Source organism: Macaca nemestrina, chromosome 1, assembly GCF_043159975.1.
Source record: "Macaca nemestrina isolate mMacNem1 chromosome 1, mMacNem.hap1, whole genome shotgun sequence".
In the NCBI taxonomy this organism is placed as follows: domain Eukaryota; kingdom Metazoa; phylum Chordata; class Mammalia; order Primates; family Cercopithecidae; genus Macaca; species Macaca nemestrina.
Window position 1 is genome coordinate 100,481,595 of NC_092125.1, and position 25,452 is coordinate 100,507,046.

Genomic DNA, 25,452 nt, shown 5'->3' on the forward strand with positions numbered 1-25,452 from the left:
AGAGAAATTCTATGACTTGTCTCAGGTTGCACAGCTGAATTGAACTTTGGTGTCTAACTTCAGTGCCTTTGTTTTTAATGACTGCTCTAAGAGTGAATGTTCGTGTCCCATCAAAATTCATATGTTGAAATCCTAACCCCCAATATAATGGTTAAGAGGTGGGGCCTTTGGAGCAAGATTAGGTCATGAAGGCTTAAGTGCCGTTATAAAAGAGACCCCAGAGACTCCCTTTGTCCCTTCTGCCACGTGAGGACATGAAAGAAGACAACTGTCTAAGAACCAGGAAACTGGCCCTCACCAGATGCCAAATCTGCCAGCACTTTGATCTAGGACTTTCCAGCCGGGGACATGGATGTTTGTTGTTCATAAGCCACCCGGTCTACGGCATTTTGTTACAGCAGTCTGAACAGACTAAGACAACTGTGTTATATTCCTTCTATTATATTATTAATATTAATAAAATATTTCAAGTATTAAAATTTTTATAGACTCTGAGTTCCTAGAAGCCAAGTTCTATATGTTTTTAACTTCTGAATTCCACAATAACAGTACAATATCTACACTGCAGTGAATCAAATTAACACGTGTTTACTGAATGCCTACTAGAGTTCAGCTACTTAGCTTGGCTGAGGCACGCAGAAGGTATTTGTTGATTAGTTGATCAGCCAATTCATACAGGAGAAGTTTGAATCTATGATTGGTAAAACAGTTCTCTTATTTGACTCATATGCTATCTGAGTATTCAAACTCACGGGAATCATCAGTCAGGGGAGTCTTTTCTCTGACTTAATAACTCAAAGAAGGAACACCCTGACATCCTGTTGCTTCTGAGACTCTCCTCTCAGCGCCAGGCAGAACAGCAACGATCAGGCTTGTTCTTTATTTCCTGTGTTCTCCATGCACAGAGCTGTGCCTGCCCACTGTCTGGCAGCCTGCAAGAACAAACAGGCTCCCCTCTGGGCCTTTTGAGCCCCTGAACCATTGAAAGGCTGTTGGGAAGAACCTATTGTGAGCCAAATAGTAGGAAAGCAGGTTTTATAATAAAAGGTGGATTGGGGGGTAATACACTCTAGAGGAAAAGATTCTCAAGGGACTGGGAGCTTGATATTTGACTTCACAGCTTATATTCATATAATGCTCATCATCTGCCCACTGTCCTGTGTGCCAAAGAGATTTTTGTCTTGCACTGCCACCTCACCAGTGAAAAAGCGTGTAACTTGCTGAGAATGTCCATTCCAATCGGCATAGTTGTTAGCAGGAACACAGCAGATGTCACCTAGCAGCCGGCATGGCGTGCTTTGAGGATTCAGGCTAAGGCAAGGCTGCTGTGCTGCCCTTGTGCCTGGCCCTGGGTGCCACCTCTCCCTGGTGCTGGTGCTCCTGCGCCTTCACGTATCCCCTTCCCCAACACGCACACACTGGCTCGTCCTGTATCAGGGCCCAGAGACCGTGGGTGGGTGAGAACGAAAGTGAGAATAGCAAAATCTATCCATGACAACCTGAAGGTGGCAATAATCGCATTTACTTGAAAATTGCCTGAGAATGAGCTGCATGTTCTGTGTGAATATGCAAACACATGCAAATGTATGCAAATATGCGACCCTCCTAACCATTTTCTCCATCTGGATGTGGCCCCTTGTGGTGAGGCCAGAAGGAAGTGGGCTCCAAGTGATGGATTCCATCCAGTTCTCCCTCTGACCTGAGAGGGTAGCTGGAGAAACATCTGCCTTTGTTCTCCTAGTCACTTTTCTCCTACTGCTGGGGTTTGGGAGGGGGCTCGGGCACCCAGATAAGCTCACGGTCAATAAATATACATTGCTTTGATTCATTCTGGGCTGATGTGGAAAAACCAGCCTGTCTCATCCTTGTCTCCTGCCTCATGCCCAGTCCCTGCCATCCCATTTTGGCCCCACCATGATGTAATAACATGATAACATTATCATATTGCTGTGAGTATTACAGTAATGTGGGAACGTTCCACATCCCTGAGCCTCAGCCACCATCTATAAAACAAGCGAGCAGGCCAGGAGCAGTGGCTTACGCCTATAATCCCAGCACTTTGGGAGGCCAAGGCCAGAAGATCACCTGAAGTCAGGAGTTCTAGACCAGACTGGTCAACATGGTGAAACCCGATCTCTACTGAAAATACAAAAATTAGCCAGGCATAGTGGCGCATGCCTGTAGTCCCAGTTACTCAGAAGCCTGGGGCAGGAGAATCGCTTAAATCCTGGAGGTGGAGGTGGCAGTGGGCTGAGATCACGACACTGCACTCCAGCCTGGGCAACAGAGTGAGACCCCATCTCAAAAAAAAAAAAAAAACTAAACTAAAGAAAGAAAGAAAGAATAAAATAGAAACACAAAGGCAAAACCTGATTCACTTTAAGGTCTCTCCTGGAAGGTTGGATCTGAATGTTTTGAATTTATGATGGGAAATACAACAACAGGGCAGCGCTGTTATGACTTACCACCCGCTGAGCACATGAGAGATAAGGGAACAAGGACCTTAAATTCATCTGGAACACAGACCTGGGTTCAAATCTCAGAATCTTCTGGTTTCTAACAGTTGATACTCGGACAAGCTGCGTAACTTCTGATTGGAGAGCCCCATTTTTCTCTTTAGTGAGAAGAGTCCATTAGCTCACAAAGAGTTTTGTACTTAAACTCTATCCTCAATACATACATTAATACATACAACAGACATTTAGAATGCATACTATCTGTCCTGCACTGGGCTATGCTCTGAAAAGTAAAAGGAAGCCGCAACCTTTGTCCTTAAGAAAGCCGGTTGGCGGGACCAACACATAAGGACAGAGGTTAAATAATACACGATACTCATTATTATGCCCAGTGTGCTTCCGGAGCACAGAGCAGTCACACCTAACTCACCAACTCAGCTTGCAGGGACAGAGAGGATGGGCCCAGGTCAGGGAACAGCAGAGCTAAGTCTCGAACATGTAGGCATCAGCTAGATGAAGGGGAGGTGTGGAGAGATTTTCAGGCCGATGGAGCAGCCCCACACTAAGGCACAGAGGCCTGAGGGAAGGTGGCTTGCTTTGGGGGAGCTACTGGTCATTCATCATGTCTAAAAGTTAGCATGATTGGTGAGGCTGGAGAGACAGGTTTGGGGAAGGTTCAGGAGGACCTTGGGAGCTATGCTAAGCTTGACTTTACATTAGGATGATGGAGAAGCCACGGATACTTGCAAGAGTGACAGGGATAGATTGGCATGTTTTAAGACTGCAGGTGGAATTGTTTTGAGGTGAGTCTGGCTGGATCCCAGGAGGCCCATCAGAAGCCTGGAAATGCTAGTTCCCCCATATGTCCCTGGGAAGTCAGATCAGTGTAATCCAGGCCCCCATCCTGCACTACGGACCAGCACTGCTCCTTGGCGTAATTGCGATGCAGGCAAAATCTGTCTTCAGGCTGCCCCGCCCCTGCTCCTTCTTTCATTCAGCTCCTTGTCCCTCCTCAGTTGTCTGTTTTTCTCCTGTTGCCCTAGACCGTCCCTTTGGCAACATTTCTGGATTCACTAACTTACAAGTAGTGTCTGTTATTTAATCCATTGCCCCTCTTGGAGAAATGTCTGTGTTAAAAGAGGAGCACAGAGAAGGGACAATGTTTGCCAAGGAGAGAGATCTCTCGTCGCAGTCATTTCGGGCATCAGCAGAGTATGTACAGCGTGTGGGGATTAGGCTATGAGGTGTCTGTGCCACTGAGCACGGATAAGGTCTGGCCACTGGGAATGGGTTGGCATGGTGTCTGCCTGCCTTCTGCGATGTGTACCTGGACACAGAGTCCAGAAGCAGTAGACCGTACGTGACTGTGTACACATGTGCGTGTGAGTGTGCCCACTTGCCCCGGTGTCTGGGGGTGCACAGCCTGAGACCCCACATCCCTCGTGACTGTGTGTGGTCTCTCTGCTACCTTCCAGGAGCACATTCTTCTATCCTATGCCCAGCTCCTTGGCACCCCTCAGCACTCACTTCTGGTCTTACTTTTGCATCACACCTGACATAGTGATGGTTCCCCACAGTCACGTTTCTTTCCAGAGGCCCCTCCCACCCAGAGCAGGAGAAAGAAAGACAGGTAGAAAGATTGTGTCCCCCATTGCCACAGAGACCTGTGCCATTTAGGGGAAGTTTTTTGTTTTTTGTTTTTGAGATGGAGTCTCTGTCTGTCACCCAGGCTGGAGTGTAGTGGTGCAATCTCAGCTCACTGCAACCTCTGCCTCCCAGGTTCAAGCGATTCTCCTCCCTCAGCCTCCCGAGTAGCTGGGACTACAGGCACCACCGCCACGCCAGGCTAATTTTCGTATTTTTGTAGAGATGGGTTTTCACCATGTTGGCCAAGCTGGTTTTGAACTCCTGACCTCAGGTGATTCTCCCCCCTTGGCCTCCCAAAGTGCTGGGATTACAGGTGTGATTCACCATGCGCAGCCTTGGGGGAAGATTTGAGGAGGGTCTATTTTTCTGGGGCAAAGGGAACCTGGGACAGAAAGTGGGTGTGGGTTTTTGTCACTTTTCCTAAAGCATGGGAACTAGATGTTTATGCAGGGCTGTCCCCAGTGCATGGTGATTTCTGAATTTTAAGGTGGAATCTGGAAGACAAGGAGACTGCTGGAGGTAGTGGTAGGGTGGGAGAGAGGAGACCCTAAAGACAGGTTCTCATTTTGTTGAATATCCAACAAAATGTGGGTGCTTCTTAAACTTCAATGTGCAAACCAATCACTTAGGATCTTGTGAAAATGTGGCTTCTGATTCAGCAGCAGATCTGGGATGGAACCTGAAAGTCCGCATATCCTACAAGTTCCCCGGTAATGCCGATATTGATCCATAGCCCACACCTTGAGTGGCATTAGTAGATGACGTGGCATTAATGTATTTCCAATGAGTTGGGGGGAGCTCCGTGGCTGATAAGCAGATGAGTTCTACCAAGCACTCCACCCTCCCACAACAAGGAGCTTCCAAAGGACACCAAGGAACAGAAATCACAGGAGAGGGTTGTGAGAAAAGTTGCAATGTGGTCATCTGAGGGTCCCTGTATAAGGTTAAGTATGGTAAAAGATTTTGTGGCAGTTCAAGAACATTTTAAGTCCTTCTCTAAACAATACTATGATGCAGCAAAAGCCAGCCCAAATGTCATTAAAATACCCACCAACAGCTCCCATTACCATCACTACTATCACCCGCTCCCTTCCCTCGCCCCCGTTGACCTCTGTTGTGAGGGAATTCTTCCTTAAAGGTCCTTTTGAAACACCGTTTTAGGCAGATTCTGTGAGTCCTTTGGTCACAGGGCTGAGTATGCACTCAAGGACAGAGCTGGAAGGGTAACTCCTAGCAGTCCAGCTCCCACGTGCTGCTGCCTTTGTAAGAACTTGTGATTAGGTGAAATGGCCCCAAAAGGCAATGGACATTTTTCGAATTGCCTGCAGGGCAAACTCTTCTTTAATACTAATTGCAGTGTCTTTCTTCCCAGCTGTAACTGATTTCAGAGCTTCCACATCTGTTGGTCCATTTAATCTTTACATCAGACCTGTGAGCCAGGCAAGGAAGGTGTCATTACCTGCTTTTTCTCTTAGAAACTTAGAAAGCTGAGAAGTGTTACAGCTCAGAATGCACAAGTCATGTCTCCCTATTCAACCCAGTGCTCTATCTGACCACCCAACTCTGATATGTTTTGCATTTTGCCAGGGAATGAAAATGAATCCCTAACTGATGGCCTGGTATCCTGTCTACTCTGTCTACTTTAGAATCCAGAGCCGTCTACTCTGGATTCTATAAGTTGTATATCCCTCAACTCCCTTTCTTTCTCTAAATTTAAATTAGCCGAGACAAAGTAAAAAGGGTCAAGAAAAATTTGGAAAGAAATTCCTGAGTTATGTCACTTCTACTTTTAATATTAATTCTAGAGAAGAACCTTCTGAAATATACATGTATTTAGGTTTCTCTGCTTGCTTTTTGCGAGTCTCCTTCATCCCTCTTAGAGCCCGTATCAGCAAATTCTCTGGCCAAACCTGGGCCAAAGATAAGTATATTGAAGTGACAGCTTCTGACCACTAGAGGGACCCCAGGCACCAGCTACAATTTCTCTGCAGCAGCTAGTGCCTGGAATGGTACCCACCTCTTGGAAAAATTCAGGTCAGGTGCATATCTGGCTAGGAATCCCTTCGTTGTTTGGTCTCCTGAAGAGACAAAGGTATCCTAGCTCTGAACCAGAGGAACTTAGTTCCATAACCCAAGCAAAGAGATTAAAGTCATCACAAGTGAAACTCAGACATCAGAATCAAAGATTATGTGTTTTAGTCTAGTTTTTTCAATTAACATATTATCATAGAGTTTCAGAGTCTTCTAGTTCCAAAAATTATGATTAAGGGTATCTTGGATTAGGTCAAGAACTATTGAAAATCTTCATCTAGGTGATTCCAATGTACTGTCAATTTGAAAGAAAGCAGTTGGACTGGTCCCAGCTTTAACCCAATTCAGGGGATGCTCTCTGCCACATTTTGATAATTTATTACTGTCAAGTCACAGCTCGAATCCTTTCTGTAACTATGAACTCATAACTTGAATTACTTTTACCTTCTTATTTTCTTTCTCTTATTTGCACTAGTTCTTTTATCTCATAACAGCATTTGTAATTTATTTGTGTGTTTATGTGTATAATTACTGCCTTTTGCTTTAGTCTCCAAACACCACAAAGGCGAGGCCCACATCTGATATGCTCACCACTGTAAAACAAGAACACAGAGGACTGCATAACATATGGTCTGCTCATGAACATTTCCTTCCTCCCTCCACTTCTTCCCTCCCTCCCTCTCTCTCTCCCTCCCTCCCTCCCTCTCTCCTTCCTTCCTTCCTTCCTTCCTTCCTTCCTTCCTTCCTTCCTTCCTTCCTTCCTTCCTTCCCTCCAGAATGTGATAGCCATCTCTGTGGCTCAGATTGAATTGTCAAAGGCTCTTCCTAACATTCAGCCAAAATCAGCCTCCCTGTTACTTCTTCTCACTCAATATTTCTAGTTCTGAAGCTACATACATGCCTGATGCTTTTTGAACAGCACAACTATTGAGTTAAAAACAACTGTCTTTTCTACACATTTCCAGTGTAAATCTCCCCCACCCCTGAACCCCTTGCACCTTTAGTCTCTCCGTGTAGAAGTAGCATGGTCTCTAGATTGTCAACATTTTGACCACTAGCTCCCTCTCCCTTCTCTTCCCCTGTTTTTTTTTTTTTTTTCCAGACAAGGTGTCATTCTGTCACCCAGGCTGGAGTTCAGTGACACGATCACCACTCACTGCAGCCTCAACTACCCAGACTCAAGGGATCCTCCCACCTCAGCCCCCTGTGTAGTTGGGACTGCAGACACATACCACCATGCCCAGCTAATTTTTGGTGTGTGTGTGTGTGTGTGTGTGTGTGTGTGTGTGTGTGTGCACATGCGTAGAGATGGGGTTTAATCATGTTGCCCAGACTGGTCTGGGGCTCCTGGGCTTAAGCAATTCGCCCACCTCAGCCTCCCAAAATGTTAAGATTACAGGCGTGAGCGGTTGCACCCAGCCTGGCCACCCCATTTTTAAGAACTCTCATTTGTTAGTGGCCTTTAAACATGCAGTACGCAGAGCCAAGCCCTCTATTCTAAATATGGCCTGTCCGGGGCAGGGGTGGTGCTGTGCGCTCCCTCATCCTGTACACTGCATCTCTGAATGCAGTTTGAGTCTGCATTAGCGTTTTGGCTACCACATACACTATTGAATCATCTTTAGCTTGTGGCCAAGTGAAACCTCTAAGTCTTTAAATTTTTTTTTTTTTTTTACAAGAACTTCTGTTGAGCCAGGTATCTTCCATCCTGTTTTTGTGCAATTAATTTTTTAAACGCAGGTTTTGCATAATCCTTATTACATCTTATTTAATTTCTGCGGATGTTTGCTAGCCCAATGACCTTCCCTTCCCTTGCTCTTGTCACACTCCCCAAAGCATTCCATGGAAGTCCCCCCTGTCAATCAACCCAGTATGTGAAGGGAACAACCCTGTTCTGGGGCTTGAGGGAGATGATGGGAGGAGAAAAAGCATGGCCGTGTTTTTGGAAGCATCCAGGCAGGCAGCACAGACAGTCCACTTCTTCCTCCCCTCTTCATCTGGTCACAGACAGGAAAGGGCCAACTAATTGGTAAGGAACTGTCTTCTCCAAGGCTCCACATCCATTCCCTCTACTCTGAGTAATTTGTCTTTCAGTGCGTTGGCTTCCAGAATCCACCACAACCACCCTGGAGGAGTGTGAAAGGGCAAGAGCTTCTTGCTCTTGTATCTTCTCTGCGTCTGCATGTAAGGAACACTTCTGAACATGACACTGAGACAGGAACACCCACTGACTAGAGGCTTTGCGATTTGCTACAGGCCTTTGACTGTGAAATAGAAGTTCGCTCTGAGAAGTCTAGGTGCCTGAGGGATTTGTGGGATCTTCTATGTGTCCTGGGATCCCAATTTGTTCAAGGTTGTTTGGGAGAGGACTAGGAAATGTTGAGAAATGAGGAAGGGAGGAAGGGACGAAGGGACGAAGGGAGGAAGGGAGGAAGGAAAGGGATGGGGGACCAGGTGGGTCCAGGGAGAATCTGATGCCAATAATTGTGTATGATTCATTTCCAAGTATTCCATACTTTCACTAGCATCTTGAATGTAGTAGGTACTCAACAAATTCTTCAAATGAAATTAATTATACAACCCTAAGTGCCTTAAAGGGTGATCCTGTTCCCAAAACTGCAGAGACATCAATTGCCACAGGGGGGCGACAGAGGCCAGAAGGTGAGAGTAAGCACCAGCGTTCACAGGTGGGGAAGGGGTAGAGTTGGCAGGGGAGTTAAGTTGAAGCTAAAAGGAAGGAGAGAAAACTGAAGGAAAAAAAAAAATCAACATGGTGACTTTTTGGTCCAAGGGGGGTAGTGGGCTCTCCCTGAGAGTGATGCAATCTGAGGAGGTGGCTGGACTATGAATTTGATTCTGAGCCAGTGAAGGACTTTGTCTCCCAGAACTCTGGGGGAGTCTCAGTGACTCACTTTTCCTCAAGCAAAAATGAAAAAAGACAACCTTTCCCAGTCAGCCATGAATTGACACAGAAAAACAGGTTCACAGGCCAGAAATCTACGGAAGATTCTCCAGCCTCTTCAGTCCCCAGACACTGGAATGACATGGGAGAGGCTCTGGAGGACTTAGAGAGAAGAGGTCAGTTTTCTGCATCAATTATTTGCTTACTTGTTCCTCTTCCCTCTCTGGACTGTGAATGCTCCAGTGTGGACAATGAATCTTTATTCGTGAAATTAACTTGGGAATTTAGTAGATGTTTCCTGAGCTCCAATCATGTGCCAGTCAGAGAAAGGACTCTTGCATGGTTGAAGTTTCTTTTCTAGTGTTGGAGGGAGGAGGTAGACAAATAAACGAATAAATAAAATTTTAACATGTGATAAATGCTACAATGGAAACATTCAAGGTGAATTGGTAGATAATAATTGGGTGCGGCATGGCCAGGCTACATTCCACTGGATGTCAAGGAAGGTCACTCTTGGGGGAGGTGATATTTGCACAGAGACCCCAAGGATGAGAAGGTGCCAGTCACATAAAGAGCACAGGAGAGAGCATTTTGAGCAGAAGAGATATCAAGTGCAAAGACTCTTAGAATGGAAAACAGATTTGCCCCTTCAAAGAAGAAAATTCACCCCTGGGCATAAAGCTTCTTGAGCAGTGGGGGGACAAGGCCACCGGCTAATCGTGGAGGTCCTGTCAGATAGTAGAGGAGCACTCAGGATTAACTCAAATGCAGTAGCGAAGAACTAGATGCCAAATTTAGGGTACAACATTAGATTTTTTCTAAAGAGTAATTTTATTACTTTCATTGGATTTTCTAAGAGGTCTATAACCCTCCTTCTATCCCCTAAACATTAGTAATACCTGATTTAGAGGTAGAAGACTAGGTCCATGCTCTTAGAAATATAAAAGGTGCAATTTGGAGCAACATACAATGTATTTTTGCATGATACAGAGAACTACCCAGCCAAAAAATACAGTTATCTTTGAGGAGGGCAAGGGTGAAACTTGAGATGTTATCTGGGAAACCACAGGCAGTAGGCAACTTCAAATGACCACAGCTGTGGTAGGAACGTACAAAGAAAGCTGAGGACAAATGGCGTTGATGGGGAAGTCGAGGCTCTCATGCTAGAAACCAAGTTTGCAAACAACCAGGCAATGATTTCGAGATACTAGAAAGCTGTAAGAACTTAATCTTCTCATTTATAAAAATGTGTCCAAAAGATTTCCTAAATCTAACTGCAACATAAAGATGTCTGATACATCCCCTTAAAATGATGTTCCCGCCGGGCGCGGTGGCTCACGCCTGTAATCCCAGTACTTTGGGAGGCTGAGGCAGGTGGATCACCTGAAGTCAGAGTTCAAGACCAAGTTGGCCAAACCGGTGAGACCCCGTCTCTACTAAAAATACAAAAACTTAGCCTGGCATGGTGGTGCACGCCCGTAATCCCAGCTACTCGGGAGGCTGAGGCAGGAGAATCGCTTGTGCCCAGGAGTTGGAGGTTGCAGTGAGCTGAGATTGTGCCACTGCACTCCAGCCTGGGCAACAGAGTGAGACTCTGTCTCAAAAAAAAAAAAAAAAAAAAAAAAAAAAAAAAAAAAAAAAAAGATGTTCCCAAAATTCCCCAACCAATTTTCCCGAGCCAGTCTCTCAGAGATTTTATCTTCCCTTCACCAAATAGTTACAGGAAAGAAGAAAGCCAACATGCATTTTTGCTGAACTGATGTTTTAACATTCCCCACCCCTCCCTGGGTTCCCCACACCCCTCCTGCCTAAATCACCTAGAAGATGTCTAGAGATGATTTGGAAGGACTTGGACTTGTTAATTAACCTAAACAGTCACATTCGTCGGCAAGGTGCATTATTGTTAATTAAAACTGCGATTCTCCTTGTGCCCAGACGGCGGGCTGCTGTTGTCAGAATAATTAGATAGCATACGATGGTTTTCATGCAAATCCCTGGCAATTAGAGTTGGCGATGAATAGGGTTTGAAATCCCAGTGAAGTTCTCAATCAGAATTCCTCTGAGGGAGGAAGGTGGTGATGGGGTTGGGGGATAGGGAAATAGGAATGGAAAAAGGGTGTGAGGACCAAGCATTTGTTTTCTAAATCCTAAGAGAGGGGCCTCAGCTCGAAATAAATGAACTATGAGCATCAATGTGATGTTCAAACTTCCCTTGAATAATAGATCTCTCTCCTTTAGAAAGCAAAGCAAACTGACCTTCCTCAGGGTCCTGTGTTTTCCCAAGAGCTTGCTTCCCTGGCTCTCATCTTTCTGACAGGATTTTTTTCTTTAGCCAGGAGGCCTAATATCTCATACACGGCTAAAGTCCCTGCCAACCCTAAGATTAAATTCTTAAGGGCTCTAAGGAGACAGGATTTGTATTCCTGAAGGGTTGCAGAAAAGATGCCAGATTCAGACCAATTTTAGAGTGGTTGATGGCATGCAGTGGGTTAAATGCATGGGGTGGCAGGTCCCCAAGAAAGCTTTAAAGAAATGGCTGAGGTCCGGCTAAGACTTAAGGAGGAGCTTTCCACGTGCTGCATAGGTAATAGCAGGGAAAGGGCAGCCCAAAAGGCCTGGGGCAATCCCGGTGGGGGAGGGGATGAGGAGGATGTAGCATGGGGCGGGGGTGGGACACTGTCTCCAACCCACCCTAACCTCTTAGCAGCTTCAGGCTTCTGCAGCCGCCTTTCCCTTGTGAAAGCCATGAGAGCTGCCAAGCTATTACCCAGGAGTCTAGGGTTCTCTCTAACTGGACTGACCGACCAGGGATTTCTATCCGGAGGCATAGGGTTGGGGGCAGATAAGACAAGCCCAGTGGTCTTAAATTAAGCCTCCCTTGCATCAGGTTGACACTGGAATATTCAGGGAGTCAAAAACGCCCTCTCCTCCCCCTCAACTAGGTCAGCTTCCAAATCAGTACCTTGTAAGGGAGGAGAGCAACATCTGGTAGAATTGGAAGAGTGGTCAAGGACGGGAGGGGGATATTGAGCGGAACCTGGAAAAAAAATTAGGGGGAAGAAATACTAGAACACATTCATGAACTGTGGTTCACGAACTCTGGTGAGCATAATTTAGGTTTGTAAATTATTTCCTTTCTCTTCATTTTCTTTCCCTTCCTTTCTGTTTCAGAATGTCTCCCGCGTCTCAATCGGTCCCTAAATCCCGCCTTTCAATTTATGATGAACCAATCAGGAGCTAACCTGGTGGTTGCTAAGAGACAGGAGGTGGGAGATTTAGAGGCTTTGTCGTGGCACCCACCCAGGAAAATTCCCTAAGCCTTTTGCACCCTCCTGCCTAAGCTATTCTAACTCATCTCTGCACCTCTCCCGCACTCGCCTACTATTCCCAAGCCCAGAGAGTCAAGCAGAAACATTTTAGTGAAGAAGCCAGGTATAGCATTTCTTCGGAAAATGGAAAGATGGTAATTGGGTTCAAATGGATATAACGTATCTGCTCAAGTTTCCCCAGCCTTTAGTTGGGTTAGAGGTAGCAACTAACTGTTTTGTAACCTCTTAGGTAGAGGGTGAATTTGCTCTTGGTGGTAAAAGCTGTGCCCCTAATGAGGAGGGGCTTCTGTCCTTCCAGCCATCTAAACTTGGCTAGGTAGAGATTGAGAAAAATCTCAAAAGTCGTGATTAAGCAGCCAGAGAATCAGGGGTATATTTGGGAAAGAGGTGCCCAGGGGATTGGGGTATTGTATGGAAGGTGGAAGGAAAGATGTATGTGGGAAATAAAGGTTTATTTCAAAAGCTGAGAATTTGAAAGGGAAATTCGGGGAATGCCAAGCAGAAGATGAATCAGATCAGGGCCTCCCCCTTCAAGTTTCTCCACCCTTCACAACTTCTTGATCTTTTCTTCCCTCCACACATCCTACACAGAAAAGACTAGGCTTAAAAACCAGGGTAAAGAAAACTCATTTGGGGAAGGAGTGAGTCATAAATCCCGATTCTATATCCTGTGAGCAGGGATGGGTGCAGAATTGAGTGGGGGTTTGGGTCCTGAGAAAAGTCAGTGCACACACACAGGTGTGCGCAGTTCAGGTGCTGACAGAGATGCAAGCTCGTGGGTGGACATATGTTTTTACATGCATACATCTAACATAAAGGTAGGTTCTAACAGATCGAGAAACAGATGTACACACACACACACACACACACACACGTGTGCGCACATTCAGGTCATGCTGAGGAACCTGGGAGAGATGACTCCCAGGAGCGACTTTTAAAATTATCTTAATATGTTCTCTGAACTGAGTAACACTCCCTGGGATGCTTCTTTCACCTTCCCCACCACCGTCCTAATCACTAAACAAAGCCAGAGAGGAGACAGAAGACAGAGAGAGGCTGGGCAGGTCGGACAGGGGGAGGTGGTATTGCTCTGGGCTTTGTCATCACTCTTCCCTGTTTATCTCTCAGTTTTGGTTCCTATTCCATTTGCTTCCTGGAACAGCTTTTCTTCCAGTGAAGCCATCCCTCCTGGGTTTTCTTGGTTTAACAACTCCCCTCAGGCTCTGGTTCCTCTTCTCTTCTCCCTTGAGATGACAGTGACCCCACACCTCAAGAGAACATCTGCGTACCCTGAGGATGTTTATTCATCATTCACCTTCTCCCCAGGCCAGCTATAGAAACAGACACTGGCAAGAAAGTCTGACATAAAAATGTCTCTCTCTTCATTCTCCTTCTCCCCAGACAAAATAAGAAACCACCCGCTTCACAAAGGCAGTGTAGACTTTAATTCAGGTTGACAGGTGGGAAGAGAACTAGGATTTGCTTCCAGGGGTGTCCAGATGAGAAGACCATCCTTCAGGGAGGGGCAGAGAGGGCAAGAGGGTGCGGGTGGCCTGGTGGCAGAATAGGGCGAGGAGCAGGGGCGTAGCCACACAGTGCAAAATTGCCAAGGCTTCTGCCAGGTTCAGCAGCAGATCCAGAGCCTGCTGGGCCAGACATGTTGACAACAGCAACAGCTTGGACCTCACCAGGAAATCCAGTCCCAGAACCACCCCATGAGGCCACCAGAAAATAAACCAGGCCCACAAGATATTCATCCAGGGGCCTGGCCCCATACCCAATGCCTTCTTCAGCCCCTTGGCTCCAAACAAACCCAGTGGCAACAAGACAAAGATGGCAAGACAGGCTACAGCGTGTGTAGCCTGCAAAGCCTTCAGCTCCATGCTGTATACCGGAGTGCAGAGTCCACCAGAAGCGCCACTGGCCAAGGTGATAGGCAGTGTCAGTAGGGCCGCCACTCCCCAAAGGCCCACAGAGAGCCCCAGGGTGAGGCCTGGGACCTGGTCTGCACCCAGTTTGGGGCCCAGGGAGGCATGGCACCCTAGCAGCAAAGCCTGGGCAAAGGCTGAACCATACCAGACACAGTAGCCCAGGCTACATAGGGCGGAGCTGCGGGTGTTACCTAGCCCTGGTGCCAAGATGGGCACCACAATGCTGAAGAGAGCACTGCCCACAGCCAGCTGCGCCAGGACAGGCCAGCCAGGGCAGAGCTGCCAGTGGAAAAGAGGTCTGAAAAACATGAAGAGGACAGTGCCGCTAGCTAGGATGCCCAGGACACTGACGAGGATGAAGAAGGGCAGTGCAGAGTCATCCAGCAGGTTACAGGAGTGGCAGGGGGCAGCTGCTTCCAGGTTGGCATCGTAGTCTACATCTGGGAAGGAATCATTCCCGTCATAGGAATAATTCCATAAATCTTCACTGTTCAGCTGACTTGAGTTCTGAGTTGAGGGGGAGAGTTCCGCCTGGAGGACATACCCAGAGGAGGCCATCAGAGTAACCCCGGAAGAGCCTCCTAGGAACTGAGGGGCAGGTGGGAGGGGAGGACAGAGAGGAAGGTCGGGTGGGAGAATACGGTCTCTGCAGGAGTCAGATGCAGTACGGACAGTGGGAAAGGACAAAGCAGGGAGCCTGAAGATCCGGAGCAGGAACAGTCCTGGGGAAGCCAGGGCAGCTGGGGCTGGAGGAGCAGTGCAAGGTCAGAAGGGAAGGCACCAAGGGACCAAGATGGAACTGACTCAAAGGCAAAGGGAGGGACACAAGAGGGAGCCAGGAGACTAGCATAGGAAGGAGAGAAGGAAAACTACCTTAAAGGAAGAGGAAAAAGAGGGAAGGGAGAAAAGATGAGGAGGAAAAGGAAGATATATAAAGACTGAGGAGCAAACAGCAGGGGAAATGAGGGGCATAGGGGTAAAGGACTGTGGGGCCTGGCCCCATACTCACCGGGTGCAGACAGTTCCCCATGGCACCGTTTGGTTCACAGACAGAAGGGCTGGGACGGCTGTCAGCGCCTGTGCTTCCAAGATAAGAGCCAAGGACTAATGAGGGCCATCAGGTTCCGGGCAGGGACAGGGGGCATCAGGAAGCCTCACCCCACGCCCACTGCCTGCACAAGCCTCAGGTCTATGGGGGGCACTGGCCTCGGGGCTTCCTGTTTTGAGGTTGGATTTGACTGGTCGGGACTGCACGCAGGAAAAAGGTGGGGACCAGAAAGTGGGCATTTTACTGAAGTGGAAAGGGAGATTGAGAAACCAGGGGGTTTTCCACCAAGTAGAGACTCTTCAAGCACAAGGAAGGAAAAGAGGGGGGCTGGGTGACTTGTGAAGCAGAGATAAGGGAGGTGCTGGGAAATTGGAGTGGAAAGGCGGCTGACTCTCACTGCTCCTCCATCCTCTTGAACTTGATCCAAGGAAAGGCAGTTCAAGAGCCATGTGTTTGGGGGAAAGGTGGTGGTGGTCGAATCCGTCCCACCTGAGGGGTGTGTGCATGTGGGTGTGGGCTCTTTGTGTGTGCTGATCTCTGTGTACGTTTGCTGTGTATCAGTGTGCACATATCTGTATGTGAGGGGCTTGGCGGGCGTCTGGGTGTGTCTGGCTATCTCTAGGTCTGGGTGTTTCAGTGTGAGAGTGGGAGGGCTGGGGTGGCTGTCGAGGCTGCCTAATGAAGCCATTTCAGGGAGCTATTGGGTGTGTGCCTAGCCACCTATAGGCTCAGTGCATGCCTCTTGCATAAGAAGTGGAATACATGGTCTGACAAGTTAAAGTAGGCTCTAGGGGACAATGGGACAGCATATTTTAAAATGGGACCATTGCCCACAGGGTGATCTCTATTCATATTTCTACTGAGGGACATAAAGTCTCTGGAACTGCTTCATTGGTCAGGCATCTTAGCAATATGTAAAGTTTCTCACTGAGGGGCAGAGGTGGCCAGCAGAGAGAAAGAGCATGTACCCTGCAGGGAGGCCGATTCTCCTAAGCCCATTTCACTTCTTTTTAGTGGCCTCTTCCCCCGGCCTCCCCTCCTCAGCTGTTTACCCAGGATCTTCACTGTTTCATCACCCCTCTCTGCTTTTATTTCCTCAGTTGGGGAGACATAGTGGGGGCATTGGGAATGGTGAGCCGTGGCGTGTCCAAGTGAGAGCAATGAGATAGAAAGGGCTGGTTAGGGGACACTGTTTCATTTGTCCAAAACAGCATCGGCTGCTTCATCCCCGGTGTTGTTAAAGACCTTCTGTCCCATTCATGTAGGGCTTCCTAAGGGGCCAAGCACCTCAGACCCAAGGTGCAGAAGGATGGGTACCTCGTAGAGATTTCCCCCTTTTCTCCCCAGACACTAGCTCAAGTTTCAGGCTCAACATGAAGGGGCTGGAAAGTGAGTTTTGTCTGGTGGTGTCTGGTGATGCTCTCCAGGGTGGGGTCGATGGTGTCTCCATCGCCGTCTCAACATTCTCCAGCAATGCCTGGCAGAGGGTGGGGCGAAGCAGTCAGATGCCCCCCAAGACACTCTCCAGAAAGGAAGGGCTTAGCAAAAGGAGGTGAACACACTTCTCTCCCTTGGAGAGTTATATTGTCGCTGTACATAGATATCCTTGAAAGTGGCCTGGCAAGGGACACACCACCTTTTGAGGCACCAGGCACCACGTGCAAGGGGTATGGGAAGAAGACCCTCACATACACACATCCCAGCAGCAGCAAGAGGAGCAGAAAGGAGGCAGCTGAACGACACGGATAATCCAGATATATTGAGGGTGGCCCCTCTGAGATTAGCACAGGAGAGTTAGAAAGATTATAAAGATACACGGTCCCCTCCCTGCTCCCTTCCCCACCCTCCACCTTGGACAGACACACACAGCACAAGAGCCCCTCTCCCTCCCACCCCCCGTACAAATATGGCTTCTGTGTAATATGGACAGAGTGGTTCAGCTTGAAGAGGAAAAGTCATTTTCCCAAAAGCGGGTGCTGGGAGACAAAAAGCTCGACAGGCCTGGGGCCCCAGGGCCCCCTTGCTGTTGTAAGAGGAGTAGGCCCTGGCTTAGGTGAGGGGCTGCGTGTGGTGCCCAGGGCCCTAACCAGCGGCTGGAAGATTCAAAACGGTATTACCTGAACTGAAGGGGGTGGGCAGACCTGCTAGATGGCAGCTGCCCCTTTTTGCATGCCCGTTGTCAGAGCAGGGAGGAAAAGCTGGCAGAGGGTGGGAGCGATGCCAACGGCATCCTGGATCTGAGGCGGGGCAGTCCGGCCAGGACAGGGAGGACCAGGAACCTCATCTCCACGGCAACCAGCTGGGGCCATGAGAAGGAAGACAGGAAACCAAAAGGAAGGGTGGGGACCCAGCCTTCAACTCACTGGGTACAGACTATGGGAGAAATAGGTGGTGGTAGGTTGTTCCAGGGTCAATGCCAAGGAGAGGCCTGAGAGGTGCATAGCAAAGGCTGTGGCACTGACTCCATGGCTCAGAGGAGGGAAATCCAGGGAAGGGCTGAATGCTCTGTGTTTCAGGTTTCAGGGAGAGAGAGAATGGACAGCTGGGCAAACACACACCCAGGGACTCCTTTCTCCAAGACGGATGGGCATTGGGGGTGGCAGAGGAAATACCAGCATGGAACAACATCCCAGGTGAGGTGTGAATCCTGACTAGGAATACCCCATTCCCAAAGCCTCCCCGACATGTCCCACAGCCCTGTCCACCTGCCCAGGACCCCTGGCTCTTAGCCCTCCTCCTCAGTCCCTTGCTCTGCCTCTCACTCACACGCACATGCACACACACGCGCACATGCACACAAGTATACACACTACACACACGTGCACACAGTTCACATTATTCCCTTAGTTTGGGCAGGAAACAGCTCAGTGCAGTGAAGCTCCTTTTAGTAGTTTTGTTGTTATGTCTGCCTGGCTGCTGAGGGAGGAAGGACTAAGGGCTGGCGTTGGGACCAGGAAGGGGGCACAGGGTGGCCAGGATGGGAGGAGTAGTTGCTGAGCAATGCCATGGGAGGAGTGGTTGCCATGCAACAATCCAGAGTCTTGGGTAAGAGTGAGGGGCCCCTCAGCAGGGGAGGCAGAGGCAGTGCAGGCCCCAGAGCAGTGCCTCTCCCACAGCTGCTGGAGCAAGGAGGGGCAGCCACCCTCTGCAATCTCCAAGGGCAGTTCCTATGGAAAGGGCCCAGTTTTGTTCATTTCCTTCCTCTCCAAATCTACACTTCCTTGCAGGGACCTGCATCCTCCCCAGGTTAAAGCCCTGGTTCCTTGCATGGCTGCGTGTCTTCTGCAGGCCACATCTCCTCAGGACTCCCCTACTCATCACTTTCCCATTGCTATGGAGGAGGGGTGTCAGGGTGGCACCTGCCTCCTTGTTCGTAGTGCTCAGGTGCATGGCTACCAGAGGAAAAGCCACTCCCAACCTTTGTCGACAACCATCCCATTTCTGGGTTCCTGGAGAAGTCTGGGAAGCTGCTCTGTTGCAGAGGCTGAAAGGAGGGGTGGTGAGAGCGCCCAGCTCCCAACCAGCCCTGCCCCTTACCCTTCCTCGCCCCTCTACCTTCACTCTCCTCCTAACACTCCAAGGTCTTGTTTTTTTGTTTGTTTTTTTGCCTTTCTCACCCCAGGGCTCCTGCCTCTCCAGCCTGGAGACAGATTTGATTTGGGATTGTTACAAAAATAATAATAACCCAAATGCAGAGAAGCCACGGAAAGGGCTGAGGGCAACCCTCTCCTCCCCCCCGCCCTCCTCCCTCCCCATTCCAAACCGAGTACAAAACCCCACCCAAAGCAGACATTCTGTACAGGGGGGTGGGTGGGCTGGGGAGCAAGCGGGAGGGGCGGCCCTGGGGTCGCTCTGTACAAGTCCAGGTTGGTGATAGCCCCAGCAGTCCCCACGGGGCCCCTGGGGGGGGGCGCAGGAAGTGGGCAGGCGCCCCTAGATGAAATATTCCTTCTTGTCGTCCCCTCCCGACTGCCCGCCTTCTGCATTGATGATGGCTGTGTCCGCATCTGGGGCATCGTCGGAGCCTTTTGCCTCATGTGTCAGGTAGGTTCCTGTGTAGAAACAGAGGCTTCTCCTCTCAGGACCAGCTTCCCAACCTCTGAGTCCACCCTGCCCACTCTCTCACCCACCCACTCACACACCGCCCAAGTCATTTTTGGCTTGCCAATAGCTCTCCTCTACTCCACCTTACCTAATTCGCATTTTGCTTCCAACATCCCTCACCTGACCACACCCTTCATGAATAATGAATCCTGCCCCTAAGTAGAATCTCATCTATAATACAAAGCAAGAAAGAGGGGTGTGTGTGTGTGTGTGTGTGTGTGTGTGTGTGTGTGTGTACGCATGCGTGTGCACGCAACTTGGTGACGGGGGAACTGCTATGTCAGCTTCATGAGCAAAGCAATTGAGATCTGGCTTATGTATGACCAGTCTATGGAGTCAGGCTGCTGGCTAGAATTAATAGCAGAGTAGGAAGTCTGAGAGGAAGGAATGTGAAAAGAGGATAGAGAGAAGGTATGGATGTAAGAGAGAAGATAGAAAAGTGGGAGAGGAAAGAAAGGCAATGAGATCAAAGAGGAAGAAAATGAGGTTAAACAGACAGAAAGTAAGAAAGTGCAGGAAGCAACGAGATGGAGATGCGGTTTCAGGATCTCTCTGTCTTGCAGCAGGAGACCTGGAGGTAGAGCAGCATGGGAGCAACCGCTGACTGAGTGGGAAGGTTTGATTTCACTTGGACCATCCCCAAGTGATCAGGCTTTACACTGCGGGGTTGGTGGTGCTCAGTTATCACAGGGTTGGCAATGATAGGGTTGGCTCCATTTTTCACTCCCTAAACATTCCAAAGGGCTGACAAGTCTCTGAAGGCCCTTTCCATTGTCTGCTCCTCCTTACGCCTGCCTCTGATTGGTCTCCCTGCCCCTCCAAAGTTCTGCTGATGTTCTCCTTGTGCTTCTGACCTTTGTGCCGGATCAAGTAATGTCCAAGGAAGATGAGCATGATGAGCAGCAGGAAGACAATGAAAGCCACGATCCCGCCGATGATGGCGTGGTAGGTGCTGGAGGAGGAGGGCACCGGACTGGGGTCTGGAGGAAAGGGCAAAACACACAGTCAGATCTGGGGAAAGCCCTTATCTTACAGCATTCCAACTTGGACATGAATAGTCTTACACTGCAGGGAACAGGTACTAACATCAGGAAAATGGAGCAGCATCATTCGTCATGCCTTATTTTGTGCTTATATGCCATGCCTGGATTATAGTATTTGCTAAAACAAATTGATGGATTAATGAATAAATAAATAAATCTGCCCATACCTAGTCATATAAATTGAGTTGTTGGCACCGAAGCTTGACCTCGGTCAAAGATCATTGCTTTAATGCCTCTCCTTCCTTCCCTCCCTCCCTCCATTTCTTCCTTTCTTCCTTCCTTCCTCCCTGACTCCCTCACTCCCCCTCTTCTTTTCCTTCCTTCCTCTCTTCCTTCTTTCCTCCATCCCTCTGCCCTTATTTCCTTCTTTCTTTTCTCCCTCTTTTTCTTTTTAATTTATGGGTTATGAGAGTGTTCCTTCTCTGTCCCCATGGCCTCTCACTCTCCTGTCTGCTTGATATTCTGAGCCAGCTCCCCTAGCTCTAAGGGCCTTCTCAGCCTATTCACCCACTGCCCTAAGATCAGATAGGGAAGGAGCAGTAAAAGCTGATAGAGCCAAGAATTAAGCACTTTGACAGCACCTTACGAAAGATGACAGATTGTGGCCCCTATGTAAAGAACACTGTTCCTTTGTAGCAGGGGAGTTTAGTGTTCAGGGGAGTTTAGTGTTCAGGGGAGTTTAGTGTTCAGGGGAGTTTAGTGTTCTAGTGAAACCCCGGGCCTCTTGTCTTTCTCGAGGACGCGTGGGACTCCGTCTTCACTTTGCCACCCTCCAAAGGTTTGTGCTAAGGAAGAGGTGCTTTCTCTCATGATAGTGGATGTCCCTGCCACTGAATATACAGCATCTGTCCTCTATGGCAACCTATGCAGAGGACTGACAACCCGTATAGAGGATCAACAGCACAGACTGGGCCGGGTGTGGCAAAGACAGTAGCAGCACAGCCAGAGTCCCAAATATCTGAGGACTCACATGGGCCCAGCACACGGTTCTGAGGTAGCCATAGACATAACTCTCCCACCCACGGGAGAGCTGCTGTTTTCCATGGGCTCAGCCTGAGTCTTAATGCCTCATTGACTCCTTACATATTTTGTCTTTCCTATCTTATGTCTCCTCAGGCTTGGCTGGGCCCGCGTTTCAGTTCCTTGCCTGTGTACGCCTTATTTGAAAAGAAAACATTTGTGTTCTGGTTTTTTATGCCCTGCTTGGGAGGAAGGGAGAGGATGAGTCCAGGGAATCTATGATATGATTGGGGTGGAGGTGATGGTGTAACTTGGAGGAAGCAGTGAGTTTACCTGCTGTCTTTCTCTCAGGGAGTATGTGAGACACAGCCCACATGGAAAATCAATCCTGGATACTTATTCCACAGGCTATGGAAATGGCAGTTCCTTAGAAAAGCACAGGTTTCCATAGCCAAACGACCTCTGGGGTCCTCAATTACAGGCCCCCGTCTCTAGGTAGAACAGCGTTTAATTTCATTCCAGTCAGGCCCACTTAAGGATATTCCTGGAAGAAGATGCAGTAGCTCCCTCTACCACCAGGTGTCAGCACTGGAAACAGACGCAGTTCCACAGGACTCCCTCTGCCTGGCTGTTGAGCACAGGGCAGAGGGGAGATCAGCAAGATACCAACCACAAGGGCATAAGAACTTTCTCTCACTGCCAATCATCATCAGATTGGTCTGGAGAGATCTGGGGGCAGAGACCGGAGCTCAGTGCATTGTCCTTGCTCTTGGCATCCTACAATAGCCTTGTTGTGCTGAGGCAGCTCCCACATGCTGAGGTCTGCCGCTGGAGTGGGAATCACCCATCTAGACATTCTGATCTCAAGAACTCAAACCTCTTATCGCTGGGAGGCCTGGCTCTTATCCCCCCAACTGTTTTAATGAGTGTTTCAAGTAAGGGAGCCTCTGACAGTCCCCTGACAATGCATTTCCCCTATTCTGAGAAAAGATTTACAAGACTTTCTGGTGGGACCCACAGCCATTGGGATCTTCAAAAAAATCCCCCGTCAACTCTCTATAAAGGGGCCTCTGTGCCACCCTGCCACAACTCCTGAAGCTGGGTTTTGTGGTCACAGCTTTGAGAAGAACTTTAGAGAAGGAGCATCACCTGGTCCTTCTAGAAGATACAGCATCTGAGAAAAGATTCTGTCTCTTGGCATAGTACAAGCTTCTCTCTATTTTCTGTCCAGACCCAGTACCGTGTGCTTAAGGTGGGCAGATTAAAAAACGACAGCAGTTGCATTGCACCCAATACCTAATCTTAGGAGAAGCAACTCTGAGAAGAGCCAGTTAGAGAAGGAAATGCACCTGCGCCTGCACTTGACAGGCTTTGGGGCCTCTGCACACAGAATTATTGTTCTTGTTGTCAGACAAGTGCAGGGGATGGAAGATGGTGTCACCCAGGCCACCACTACCAAAGAAAGGCAGATGAGAGCCCACCCTTCTAATGTTTTTTCACTAAGCGGCCATTTCACATTCTAGAGTGGACCTGGGACCTAAGCCCTCAGGGACCCCAGTGGTGGGCTGGTTTTCCTTTCCTCCACTGCCCGTCACAGTTTGGGGATGTTATCAAGAAGTATTTTAAAAGGGAATATGATGGACAGAGAAAGGAGATTCTGGAGGAAGAGAACTGAGGAGGGCTCACCATTAACGTTGAGAGTGTAGTAAGCCTTGTAGCTGCCCATGTTGCTGGTGGCCGTGCAGCCGTAGGTGCCGCTGTCACTCTTGTTGAGGAAGGGGAAGATCAGGGCACTCTCTTGGGTCATCTTCAGGGGTGGCACACTGCCCTCCTTCTCCCATAGGTACTGCTGGGGGCTGTCGAGGCAGACAAATCAGAAGAGCTCAGGAGAGCATAGGCCAGGGAGCTAAAAGAAAAAAAAATAACTGGGAGCAGGGATGTCAAGGACTGTTTGATGAGGCTGGAGAAATTATCAGGGCCAGAGACATTGGAGCTGCTATACTCCAGATGGACTCTTGGGGTTCGTTCTGGGGAAGCTGGAAATCTCCTGACGTATCTTACTTTAACTTGGCCTTTGTAGGAAACTCAGGGACTGAGCTAGGGAGTGGCCCCTTTCAACTTGTGCTGCTTTGCAGAAGAACTAATTGCAGGTGGACATTATTGGACAGTCAGGGAAATGAGAGGCTCAGGTCAGACAATAGAGAGGAGACAGGAAGGAGCTGTTATGTGAAGAAGACAATCTGAGAATGTGGAGAGTAAGGAGGAGACCAGGAAATGGATCTTCTTACACTGGATTGCCACGACCCTCACAGTGTAGCAACAGCTTCTGGCCCTCACGAGGATGGGGAGGGTCTGGCCTAATCATCGCAGTCGGTGTGTCTGTGGAGAAGGAAATGGTGTCAGTGAAAACCTCCCCACACAGCTTAGGAGATTCCCTCGCTTAGTTGCACACTACAGCTTCTACCTCTAAATGTTTCCGCAGCCCAAGAAGCGCCACAAAGACCTTCCTTCTCCTAATTCTTATGAACGAGGACCATTATTGCTATTGAAGAAGTGAGCAACTTCTCTTGCAGCCTTGTGTGATAGGATTCTGGAAGGTCTGTCCTTGTTGGGACTCTTAAGAGATGCCTGAACAGAAAGCTGAGAAGGGAAATGAGTGGTTTGCCTGTGCCTAGCAAACTTCCTAGCACATAGGAAGGACCTAATACATATTTTTTACAGAACAAATAGACTTGAACTTGCCACGTATTGAGCTCACAACTTATCAGTTCTCTCTGCTCTGCAAGGGAGCTTAGAACTAGAAGCAATGCTTGAACACAAAACATCATTTTGAATGGTCAGTCCAAACACGAAGTGAGAGCTTTGAAACAGCAAGAGACCGGGGTCATATTTTGGCTGCAAAAAGGCACTGACACAATACAGAAGGGCTCTGTGAAGGAAGAATGGCATCTGCCATTGACGCCGAAGGGCTGCTTAGGAGGCTAGGTCCAGATGGCCGCTCAGAACAATACAACCAGATGCTGGTCGAGAACAACAGATAAAGAGACTGAGCTTCCCCTAAGGATAGAGCCAACCTTAACAACCAGTTAATGAACGTGTTTCAGCCAAATCAAATGGGACACAGAGAATCAGGCCAGGTGAAAGAATGGGTGTTCTGGGACCCCACAGCCATAGAAACCTCTAGCACAGTGCCTGAAGTATAGCATTTGTTGACTGACTGCTGATCACAGTTGGGCCAAAAGGGTCCCTGGCAAGTAACTGCCAGATGGTCTGGTATCTAACAGAGGAGTCTTTGGGGCTCAGGCAGGGGACCAAGGCTTTAGCTCTGGCCAGGAACCAAAGGGCAGGGGGGGGAAAGCTCCAGGCCAGGGCCTCACACTAGGAGCTAAGAATTAGAGAAGTACCTTATAGGAATATAGAACTTTGACATTTACAAAGTTCTTTCACGTGCACTGTTTTATTTATCCTCACAGTAACTTAGTGAAGTAAGCAGGAGACACAGAAAAATGAAATGCTTTGGCCAAAGGAGCACAGCTAGTAAGCGGCAGCACTGCAGCTAGAATCTGGATTGTCTGCCTGCGGACTGAGTCTGCTAAATGAATAGCGATGCCACCCTAAACCTACCTCAGGTTGAAGTTTGAGTAATGGGTCTAAGATATTATTAAATAGCACTGAAGCTAGGAAAATAATTGGGCCTAAGTTGATTCCACAAGAAGAGGATGAAGGGGTTTGGTTATTTTGAAAACTGCCCAACTTTTAGGTAAGTTAGGACAGGGAATGCACCGTTTCCTAACTCTTAACTTCTCCCGTTGGGGTTTCGCTGATTCTTTTCCCTTTGGTTCCTCCACCCAGAAAGGCTGTTCTTTACAAATTTCCGAATTTCCTCCAATGAGAAATTCCCATTTCCAAACTTCCTCAGAAGTGTCCTAACCATACTAAAGGCAAATTCCATAGAGGGTGAGAATGTCCTTGGAAGGGCTAGGAGTAGTGAAAGTGACAGT

The 25,452-nt window shown here is 48.5% G+C and overlaps 2 protein-coding genes across 3 annotated transcripts in view; both read right to left on the reverse strand.

Annotated features, from left to right (window-relative positions):
* Positions 1-13,787: 13,787 nt before the first annotated feature.
* LOC105498138 (atypical chemokine receptor 1 (Duffy blood group)) lies at positions 13,788-17,223 on the reverse strand. Its single transcript, XM_011770013.3, has 3 exons — positions 16,662-17,223; positions 15,306-15,373; positions 13,788-14,827 (listed from the first exon to the last, which is right to left on the reverse strand). Exons 1-3 carry the CDS (start codon positions 16,792-16,794, stop codon positions 13,838-13,840), a joined length of 1,191 nt encoding a protein of 396 aa, XP_011768315.2. The 5' UTR covers positions 16,795-17,223; the 3' UTR covers positions 13,788-13,837.
* Positions 17,224-18,212: 989 nt separating this feature from the next.
* Positions 18,213-25,452, reverse strand: part of LOC105498136 (cell adhesion molecule 3) — a 30,631-nt gene continuing 23,391 nt past the window's right edge. For both annotated transcript variants that reach the window (XM_011770008.2, XM_011770009.2), the window contains 4 exons: positions 23,740-23,830; positions 23,138-23,307; positions 20,303-20,428; positions 18,213-19,396 (listed from right to left, as the gene is read on the reverse strand). In XM_011770008.2, the coding sequence (XP_011768310.1) occupies positions 19,278-19,396; positions 20,303-20,428; positions 23,138-23,307; positions 23,740-23,830 (506 nt within the window). In that variant the 3' untranslated portion in view covers positions 18,213-19,277. The remainder of the gene's footprint in view (positions 19,397-20,302; positions 20,429-23,137; positions 23,308-23,739; positions 23,831-25,452) is intronic.